At 39.1% G+C, this 10,156-nt stretch overlaps 1 protein-coding gene across 3 annotated transcripts; it reads left to right on the plus strand.

Annotated features, from left to right (window-relative positions):
• Positions 1 to 1,067: 1,067 nt before the first annotated feature.
• On the plus strand, positions 1,068 to 9,738 carry LOC145497388 (paired box protein Pax-6-like). 3 transcript variants are annotated; one of them, XR_014050690.1, is made up of 5 exons: positions 1,068 to 2,011; positions 5,468 to 6,121; positions 6,467 to 6,957; positions 7,287 to 8,603; positions 9,379 to 9,738. XR_014050690.1 is itself a non-coding variant. In XM_081477204.1 (5 exons), the coding sequence occupies exons 2-5, from the start codon at positions 1,999 to 2,001 to the stop codon at positions 7,569 to 7,571; spliced, it is 1,443 nt and encodes a 480-aa protein (XP_081333330.1). In that variant the 5' UTR covers positions 1,068 to 1,849; positions 1,930 to 1,998; the 3' UTR covers positions 7,572 to 9,738. The 3 variants fall into 3 exon arrangements, 2 of the variants coding, with proteins under 2 accessions (XP_081333330.1, XP_081333329.1); XM_081477204.1 differs by having other exon boundaries at positions 1,068 to 1,849; positions 1,930 to 2,011; positions 7,287 to 9,738; XM_081477203.1 differs by having other exon boundaries at positions 7,287 to 9,738.
• Positions 9,739 to 10,156: the final 418 nt, after the last annotated feature.

Consider the following 10,156-nt stretch of genomic DNA (forward strand, 5'->3'; position numbering starts at 1 on the left):
TGATGGGAGCGAAATCTAAAATGCAGCAATTTCCGGCGGTTAAGGACCCGATGTGAGTTTGACCAATGTGAATCAAATCAAAGGTCGATCACAAGGAAGTTTTTAATTTCGTGTTGGACAGATAAATTGGTAATTTTGCTGGACGGATACGTGCTGTGCCGAGAAGGGATTGTAGCTTGATAAATAGATTAACAGTAGTTAATTACTTTTTATTATGTAGCAATCAGATAATTTACCATAGTGGCAAGGGGCTCAACAAAGGATTTTTAAGAATTTCGAGATTGAGTAACAATTTCGAGATTTCGCTGCCGTCTGTAAAGCAAACAACGCAATTTACCACGGAAAAATTAATTTTTGAGAGTTGAATGATCATTTGGCATTTTAATGAGAAACTCCCCCAAAGAAAATGTTTTCTTCTTAGAAGGGGTATGCCATGCATGCAAATGTTGTTTCATCACGGTAAAAATTTTCTCAGAGTTTTTCTATTTTTCTATTTTTTTTCACATGTATCAAGATGAAAAAAAGATAAGATATCAGCTCATTTGTTATTTAGAAAAGGTATTTTTCTGCCTTATCTGCCATAAAGACAAACTGCTTTTTTTTGCTAGTGTGAATGAATTTTATTTTTTTTGGATCTGATTATTTTTTGTTTAAACAGGTTCGGTTCAAAAACACTGTTGAATAAATGATCAACGAAGAAAATAGAAAATACCATTATTTTGACTAGAAAAAAATGGGTGACATATTGTATCCAATTTGAATTGCACAAACAAAATTGAGTTAACATTTGGCCCATCTTTTCATTAGGCAGTAACGAGTGTTAAGGGGATTTCAAAGCTTCTATTCGCACTTCCATCAAATTAATTACATGGCTTTGAGTCGGTACATCAAACTATAATTCTATGCTCACATTATTGAGTCGAAGTATGCATTTTCTCTTGTTCGCCTTCACAAAACAAGTCTGTCTTGTGTTCCTTGCATAATAAATGAAGGTGATGGCCTACCCTGAGAAAAAAGAGTATCTACTCGGCTCGCTCTGTTTTGATCTTTTGCTCTTTCATCTGGCGTGGAAAACTAAAATCTGCAGCAGATGATAGCATTTCTCCCATAAAAGAAAAGTTAATATAGAAAATTACATAAAACGCCTAAATCTTTTGTGCCAACAATAAAGGAGTAAAGGTGCTGTTTATATTCAATACATCATCCAGAAAATGGTACATTTCGTTCAAGTGCAGAAAGCCGAATCACACGTCGAGCGTAAGGTACGCTAACAACAATCGCTTGGACAGCAAGCTGTGACAGAGGCTGCCACCAAGGGCAAGATAGACGATCTAGGTGGCAGTATAAGACACGAAACCGGCGAAAGGGGGTGTGAAATTTAGGGGTGTATCAGAAATTGGTACAGGAGGGGTAATTAGATTAAGGCAGACCTACCTTGAGCCTCACGTGGGTTGAACAATTTAGCCACCATCTGTTGACTATTTAGTATTCTATTAGCCATAAACGACAGATGGCAAGTGCATGCTTGAATCCCATGTGAAAGTGTCCACAAAGACGAGCGCTGCGGTTCGGTACGATTTTGTTGTATTCTCTCCACTTGGCCCCATTGCTTAGCCTTGATTTGCAATGTGTCTCTATTAACAACCTAAATACACAGCTGTGGTGCTGAGAGAAAAAAATGCTGCTGATTTAATTTGATTTTAAAAAGATTTAAATGGGTATAAATTCTGAGTGAACAAGAGAATTTAAACAGTCATTGAAGGGTGATCACTCGGAGCGAGCAAGCATCAAGTCGCATTCGAAAAAACTTGACCGCAAGATAATTGCTGTCGAAACTTCTGACCACAAGGTATGAAAACTTCAGATCGAACAGCGCAATTTGTTTTAAACACAGTAGTGCTAATCTATCAAAACACCCAACTGTTTTAGGTTATTCTACGACTTCACCTTTCGAAAGTGTAAAACAGGACGAGCAAACGAAGCCCTATCTCGACGAAAATGGCACACCTAGGTAGGTAAATTTGTTACCCTTAAAATGCAACCCGAAGCCTCAGTTCGGCTCAGTAGTAAAGCTTCGCCTTCCCTTTGTATTTAAAGTTACAAGCTTGGGTCAACCTGGGGTTGTTTTCAGACGCTGTGACTCAATTTGTTAGTTAAGTAGAATAACATGGAAATCAAAAGTAAAATGAACCGAGGTTTTGGAGCCCACTTGAGCTACGTTCGCTGCTTTTATCGCACTGACAAGAAAGTGTTGATGTATGTTCTCCGTTTAGTAGCGTTCGTTCTCAAGTTGTATCGATTTAAGCCGAGTTTCTGCGACCGAAAAAGTCTTGATCTTTTCTTGTGGGTCCTCGTGTGTTGTACACAAACGTTTCTTCGACTTTTGTTAACCTCAGCGTGGTCTCAAAACCTAAGCATTGTCTAGAAAACATAAATATCCGTACACATAAATGTAATTTAAAAAATGGCCATTTCAAATTCTAGCACATTGCGTTCTCCTTGAAGGATTCTGCTGTGTTGTTTGTACAAGTCTTTTACACTACCCGCTTGCGGAAAAGCGCCTTCATTCTCGAAATATATGTCGTCACGCCTTTTCAATAGAAGCATTCTCCCTCTTCAATAAGTGTGTATAGTTAAATAAACGTATTTTGTTTAAATCTTTCACTTTAATTCAACTTTACTTGAATGGAGTTTTCCAGAATGACGGCGTTTCTATGCGACGATGATACGGATACAAATCACAACTTTTGACGAAAACATTGAATTTAAGGAGATTAGAAAGATGAAATTCAGGTGAATTTGACTTACATTGATAGCCAGATTGATTCATTAAACAGCCTTGCTATCTTAGTATGCATAAAAATCGGTATATTGCTCTCACAGTAAGAGGTAACTTAATTTAGTGGGAAATCGAAGCGTCAAAAAATTAAGAATGAAACACAACTGAAAAGCAATAAAAGGACAAGCTTACCTTCCTCTAATGATTTAAATTCGCGTGGAGGTTCACGGGTTTCGCCTTGCTGGGTGGCTGAGCCTTTTAATATGGTTGTAAATCGAACTTCACACCGACTTTTTTCCTAGAATCTTGCAACCGTCCTGGTATTATAAAATAGTGATGATGGTTAAATCATCATTAAGCTCGAACTTGCGTTTAACACTTTCAGTTTGCTGGCCGTGTTTTGGCGGGCTGTTGTTATGTTTGTATGTTTCTGCTCTTTTTTATTATGCCCATTTGTACTTTTAATTGACCACGGGCCATCAAAAATGATTTATAGTAGCCTTAATTGTTGAGAAAACTAATTAACCGAGCATTGCGTGAGAGAATAAAAATCAAACGAAAAGCAATTTAACTGAACGCCTGAAGAATCCAATAGAAACAGGAAGAAACCAAACAGTTAAGCAGGTAGAATATGTGAACTTGAAAAATATCTTGCTCCGTACGATGTACGATTTGTATTCGAAGGTGTTTGCTTCGCTGTAGACTAAAACCTTTTCTCGCATCCCCTGTCACCAGCACGAGAGAAACAGGAGAGAAATACAAACGCTGAAATGGCCTCTCGACGTCTTCTTCAAATCGAAACAAAATGTAACAACATTTATTAGTAAATACGGGCAGAAATCTGGCAAATTACAAATTCATTTTTATTCATTTTAACATGTTAGAGCAAACATTCGTCACTGTTTGGTGCAAGCAAGTTCCTGTTTTGTACGAATTTATGCAGAATACGTACAACCATTTTATAATTCAGTGATAGAGAACTGAGTTTTGTTAACCGTCGTGCCAAAGCTCAATGCGAGTTCCTTTCGATCCAATTAACCGCCGGTGTCTTACACGGGATATTTTGTTTAAGCAGTTGATCAATCTGATTGCTATGTTAAAAAGCTTACACTTCTTTATGTACCCACCGACAGATCAGTAAATATGAAAATAACAAATACAAATTTCAAAACCGCAAAATGGGAACCCATTTATCTTTTTTAATGTTTCAAGATTTGATTTGTCAACCACTCGTTCGTATCCCATAAATTCTGAAACCCCATCAATGGTTCTGGCTAGTAAACTTGAAACTTAACAAGTGGCAAGTTAAATTCAAATTACAGACTACATTAAACATCTCTTAGGGAACAACCAAAACAGCAACTATGATAATTTTTACTATGCAAATTTCAACTCATGATCATTAATGTAGACATAAAACTAAGGTAGAAAATTATGTTGTAATACATGGCACATTTTTAAAACGGTTTAGATTACAGTTGCACCTAATTATTGATATGCTTTATTTACGTATTTAAAATGCATTAATTTATTGATATAGATATTTATTTGTTTATCTATGTATTTACATGCTTTGTCGACCTCTGGCTTAACTTCCATTACTTCTCTCAAACTCCTATTTGTAAAATTACTATTTATAGCAATAGATATAGAAACAACATTGACGAGCTCTGGGATCTCTTTGATTTACAACATTGATAATTTGATTTAAATATGGCAGGGGAAGTACTGTTGTTGTAGTGATTGGTTAACTAAGATTTAATGAAAACTTTACCAAAATTCTCTCAGGGCAAGCCCAAAAGTAAACTTGCCAATACACCACTGTCCCCCCTACCCACATCAGAAAACAAATGATTCTACGTGACCTCCGTTGTTGTCAAACTTCGCTGACCTCGGCCTTCTATAGTTACGCCTGATTCTGCATTCTGTATGAGGTTTCTAGATCTACCCGTTTGGAGAGCTCATTCGCCGAAAGGAAATAGAGACTAAAAGGAATATTCGCATAATACTTACCAGAGAAAGTAGTCGGTGAAACATGAGATTGTGACTTCTCAATTATCAGCGAGTTTATTGCGTTTCTCCGAGGCGTTTCGACTTCTTGAATGAAATTGTTACATTTTCCAGCCTGTGTTTGATGTAGCATTTCTTCGTCGCCAATTGCTATGCTGCTAAACTACACACTTCAAGCTGTCCCTAGAATGCAAAAAGCAGTAGAAAATTAACTTAAACTAAAAACCGTAGAAGGTAAATTCAAATCTTTCGCCGCTCGTCAGTTCACAAAACATTTCATGACGATTGATTATGCTTGAGAAACCGACACAAACCTTTTTTCCTTGCCTTTTTATCCTGGATTACAAATCCACCTTTATATGGTTCCTGTTGTATCGTATTATCCTTGACTGTAAAGCATTTAAAATAAGTTTGAGCGAAGAGTTCGCTAGCACACTCGATTCTACAGCTCAAAGCTCAACTGTTTTGCTGGGTCGCCGACTCGCCGCGGGAAGCACGGGATGGCAAACGTCACTGATTTTCGCGCCAAAAGTAGTCACTCGACACCAGGCCGAGTCCGGAATTGTATGAACCCATTCTGCAAGGGCTCAGTTTTCGTCAATGTAAAAACTTTTAATAAAACTGCGCAGAAGAGATTTAATAACTAATTCCAATTCTCTTTGTCTGTTTGTTTGACAGCGCCTTTTCTATTCCAAAGTCACGGTGGGATAAATCAACTCGGAGGACCTTTCGTGAACGGTCGGCCCCTCCCGGATTACATTCGTCATCGAATCGTGCAACTTGCCGCATGTGGTGTCCGACCGTGCGAAATTTCTCGGCGACTTCTGGTGTCACACGGCTGCGTCAGCAAAATCCTGGGCAGGTTCTACGAAACAGGATCTATTCGTCCTGGATCGATAGGCGGGAGCAAGCCAAAGGTTGCCACGCCTCCAGTTGTGACCAAAATTGTGCAATACAAGCAGCAGAACCCCACCATCTTTGCGTGGGAGATTCGCGATCGCCTCGTCGAGGAAGGCGTTTGTGATCGGGAAAACACTCCAAGCGTCAGTTCCATCAATCGAATTCTCCGGAACAAAGCTGCCGAAAGAGCCGCCCAGTATGCAATGATTGAGCGGGAAAGACAACATTTAGCCAGCATGTATGGCTTCCATCCTTGGTCTGCTGTTTGCGAGCCTACTATGCCCTGGTCATGCCACACGATGCCGCAGCATGAGGACTTTCCACCTCAAGACTACGAGAGGAGGGGTCTGGAACCACCTCCAGAGTTGTCAATCATTCCATCATCTCAGACTGTCAACAGCCACCAAGAACACCGCGAAGGGAATTTTCCCGGTAAAATAATCTGTTTAATTGCTCCTCTATATTATAAAAGCCTAAACTGATCGTAATTTTAAGAGAAGGATAACATACTCGCAGCAAATGCCTCGTTAATACAACCGGATAGGCTTTATTGTGTGCAACAGTAATAGCGAGCCTTCAAACATTGTTTGTATTGGAATAAATTGACGTTTCTAACAAGCCTCGTGCTAATTCATGAGTACGTAACTTCTAGACTGGAGCGGCCTCCTCCCATTTCCCCAAGGGTTCTGCTGCAGAAGATTTAAAGCATCCTCTCTCACTGGACTATTTTCACACTCATCTTACTCGTTTTTGAATTTTTTGGTTCATTTTATTTAGTGAGACTCAAAGGAGAAGATGACGAGGAGCAACGCCAAAGGCAGTGCGAAACACCAGACAAGGAGATCACAATACCGGAACAACAAAAACCTGTTCACGTTCAAAGTATCGATACCGAGCACGACGAAAGCGAACAGATGGAAGAATTAGAAGTTGACATGCACGAAACTAGCCAACACGGCGATGACACCTGCGATAACAGAAACAACAACAACAGCAACAACAACAACAACAACAACACCTTTGACACAGACAACAAAAATTTCAATAAGAATTCTGAAAACGCCGGTTACAACAGTGGCAGTGAAAGCGGGAAGGAAGGAAGTGATTCTCAAGGAAACCAGAAGAGAAAAATAAGGCGAAACAGAACGACATTTTCCCCTGAACAATTGGAGATGCTTGAAACAGAATTCGGAAAATCTCATTACCCGGATGTAGCCACGAGGGAGGAGCTTGCGAATAAGATTGACATGTCAGAGGCCCGAGTACAGGTGAGAGGCCCCATAATAACATCTGTTAAGAAGGATTTATTAATTCAGTGCTGACTACTTGTTTGTAATTGTGAGGGGTACCCACTTTGATATTAATTCAAGAATGATTTTAAACTATAAACAATAAAAAAAGCAAGGTTTGTTTATAGAACACGCATGTTGGCAAAAGTAATCTCAGATACTCATTTCAGTAATTCGTCTGGCGATTGGAATCAAAGATTGGTTTACCTAAAAGTATCGTAATCATAATATAGGTGCTAAAATAAGCATATATGTCCCTAGCTTCTGTAACTAGGGAAACGGAAATTAATGTTTTCATTGTTCCACAGGTTTGGTTCTCTAATCGCCGGGCAAAATGGCGTCGCCACCAGAAAATAAACAGCCTACCACATATACGTCACTCACTACTAGGAGGGTGTTACCCTATGTGCACCGAATGTGACATGGCTGATCAACAGTGTTCCTTGATGCCAGGCCCTTACAGTCCACCCCTGAACTCTCTTAGCCTTCTGTCGCCGAACGCTGACAGAATAGGCTCGTCGTCCACTTCAATATTAGGAGGTGGAACTGCAAGATCTTGTTCTCCCCAAGATTGCACTTGTTCAAGAGTTTAAACCACATGAAGAGGGTTTCAATTTAATGTAAAATAGTCTAGTATCAAGAAGAGCACTACCTGAAGGCAATCTTACTTCACGAGCAGTGCAAAAATTATTACAGAGTACCTTCGCTCGTACATGATATGCGTTAAACACCAAGATGAAAATATTAAGAGAATTTTGAAAGAGAGAGCAAGTTGTAATTGGCTTAGAGTAATTTTTTCAAGCCACGACAGCAAAAGTATTTTGCTCTCTTTACGGCTTCAGCGCATTTAAACAGCGACTTTTAACAAAAGTGGACCACTTTATTTTGGTTTCAATCAATGGAAATATGCGCAGCGGGTTTTGACTTTTCGAAATCATGCTTATGATAGTGCTCATGGAAAAATTTTGTATATAGTATTGTGGGTTTTGTAGCATTGTTAGGAGATTTTAATGAGATGAATTGAATAATTTCTAGAATATGGCGGGAACGTGAAAAGAGGCTAAGACAAATCTCTCTTCTCTCTCTTCTCTGGCGTCGCATTTCGCTTATTTGGAACAGGCAGGAATTTTAGTAAAATAGTTATTCAATAAGTGTACATAGTTATTCTGGAGTTAATGAAAAGATTGAAAGCGGAAATCTCGCCTTTCGCATTGTATAGACATGTATGTAATAAATTTAAGGCCTGATTTATGATACATTTCTTGGAGTGTAATTTGTTTTATTGATTGTGATAAGCAGAGTGGGGATGGGGAAGAAAAAAGATGGTTGTGGTGGTTAGAGAGGTGGGTCGTGCTTCATAACTGGTGCTCCTGCGTACTGCTCTCCAAAAAAACGTTGTGAAGTGTAGTCTATTTTTATTGATTGAGATAAACAGGATGGCGCGGGATGGGGTGGTGAGAAAGAGAGAAGGATTGGGGTGGGGTGTGGAGAGAGAGGTGGGTCGTGCCATATAAATGATGTTGTTGCATTCTGCCTTCGTGCAAATAGCGGTGTTTGTGCTACAAGTGAGTGGTGTTTGGCTATGATTCTCAAAATACGCCAAATGTTCAAAAGGTATTCCATCGGTACTTTAAAGTGCCTATGGAGTAAAAAATAATTGCTGCTGATTTGAAAGGCTTTTCAAAGTAAAGAAGAATGCCGTTTTCCTTTTTGGAATATCTTTTTTCGTTTTAGAGATATTCACGTTTTTGTATTAAAAGTGATGACGTCATAGGTGGCTCCACTAAAACAGTTCAACACTCAATCAAGAATATCTCTGGAAATATTAGAGCAGTGTTCTTTGAACTTGGCAACAGAAATGTACATTACAAAAGAAACAAAATGACACCCGTCGTGCCGTCGCCATGGCAACAGTTACGCTGCTGGTCCTGTTTTAATTAAAACTAACCCTACCAGATTTTATCTTTAACAAGGATCATCCACTCCCAACAATCTAATGGGAAGAGTTAAGACAATATGGGAATCATGTGTGTTCCGAGCAAGACCTTCTGTCCCTTTTCGAAGGGTTGCAAATTGGCATATTTGGTTTTTCACAGAAAGAGACTGGAGCCAAAAGTGTTGCCATGGCAACAACACAGAAGGTGTCATTCTGTTTCTTTTGTGATGCACATTTGTGGTGCCAAGTTTGAAGAACACTGCTCCAATATTTCTAGAGATATTCTTGATTCAGTGTTTTACTGTTCAAGTGGAACCACCTATACGTCACCACTTCGCTCATTTGCATAATACAAAAACGTAAATATCTCTAGAACGAAAAAAGATATTCCAAAAAGGGAAACGCCATTCTTCTTTACTTTGAAAAGCCTTTCAAATAAGCAGCAATTATTTTTTACTTCATAGGCACTTTAAATCCTTTTGTAAAACAGATCGCATGCTATACCCCTAACAAACACAGTTATCGTGCGATAATCCGGCCTATTTTATACTGATCATGCCCTGACTGTGGCTACCGTTTGTCACATCCGGTTTGTCACATCCGGGTTTGTAGTGTCACGTGACATTTCCCCAGGGTATCGCACGTGGGACGTTTTTGAAGGCAGCGAGTTTTTGTTTTTGCAGTTTGGACCGTATTACCAAACAGTTCTTCAACGTGCCTTGCACGGTTCTTTGGAATTGTACGTTTTATTGTACCCCTTTTGATACGCTGATATTAAAGACCAGCTTACGGAAGCTACACTGACAAAGAAATGAGGGCCTCATTCATTGCTATTAAATGAATGGAAAGTAAAGTGTCTTGTTCAAAGTCAGGAGCCAACCATTCATGGCTTTATTAACAAAAAAAAAAAAAAATTGGAAAGGAAAAACACTTGGGTGTTATAATTGAAACGCAGTATTATTCCATCACTAACTTCCTGCCATGTTGTAAAGGGCCCGATTTCTAAATTGTCCATCGTCCTTGAAACTTCGTTTCTTAGGCCACAGACCAATTTTAGACAATTTTTCGTCATCGGGTTAAATGGCCAATTTTTCTTAACTGTGAAATCGGATAGCCTTATTAATTTCTAGTCTTGGTCAAGAATTTAACGTCAATTGCAAGACAACTCCACACACACACAAACGATCTGTAGCTTCTGAACGCCCTAATCGCTTTCTGAGAGAATAATCGCTAGAACCACTT

The sequence above is a fragment of the Orbicella franksi genome, chromosome 9 (assembly GCF_964199315.1).
Source record: "Orbicella franksi chromosome 9, jaOrbFran1.1, whole genome shotgun sequence".
In the NCBI taxonomy this organism is placed as follows: Eukaryota; Metazoa; Cnidaria; class Anthozoa; order Scleractinia; family Merulinidae; genus Orbicella; species Orbicella franksi.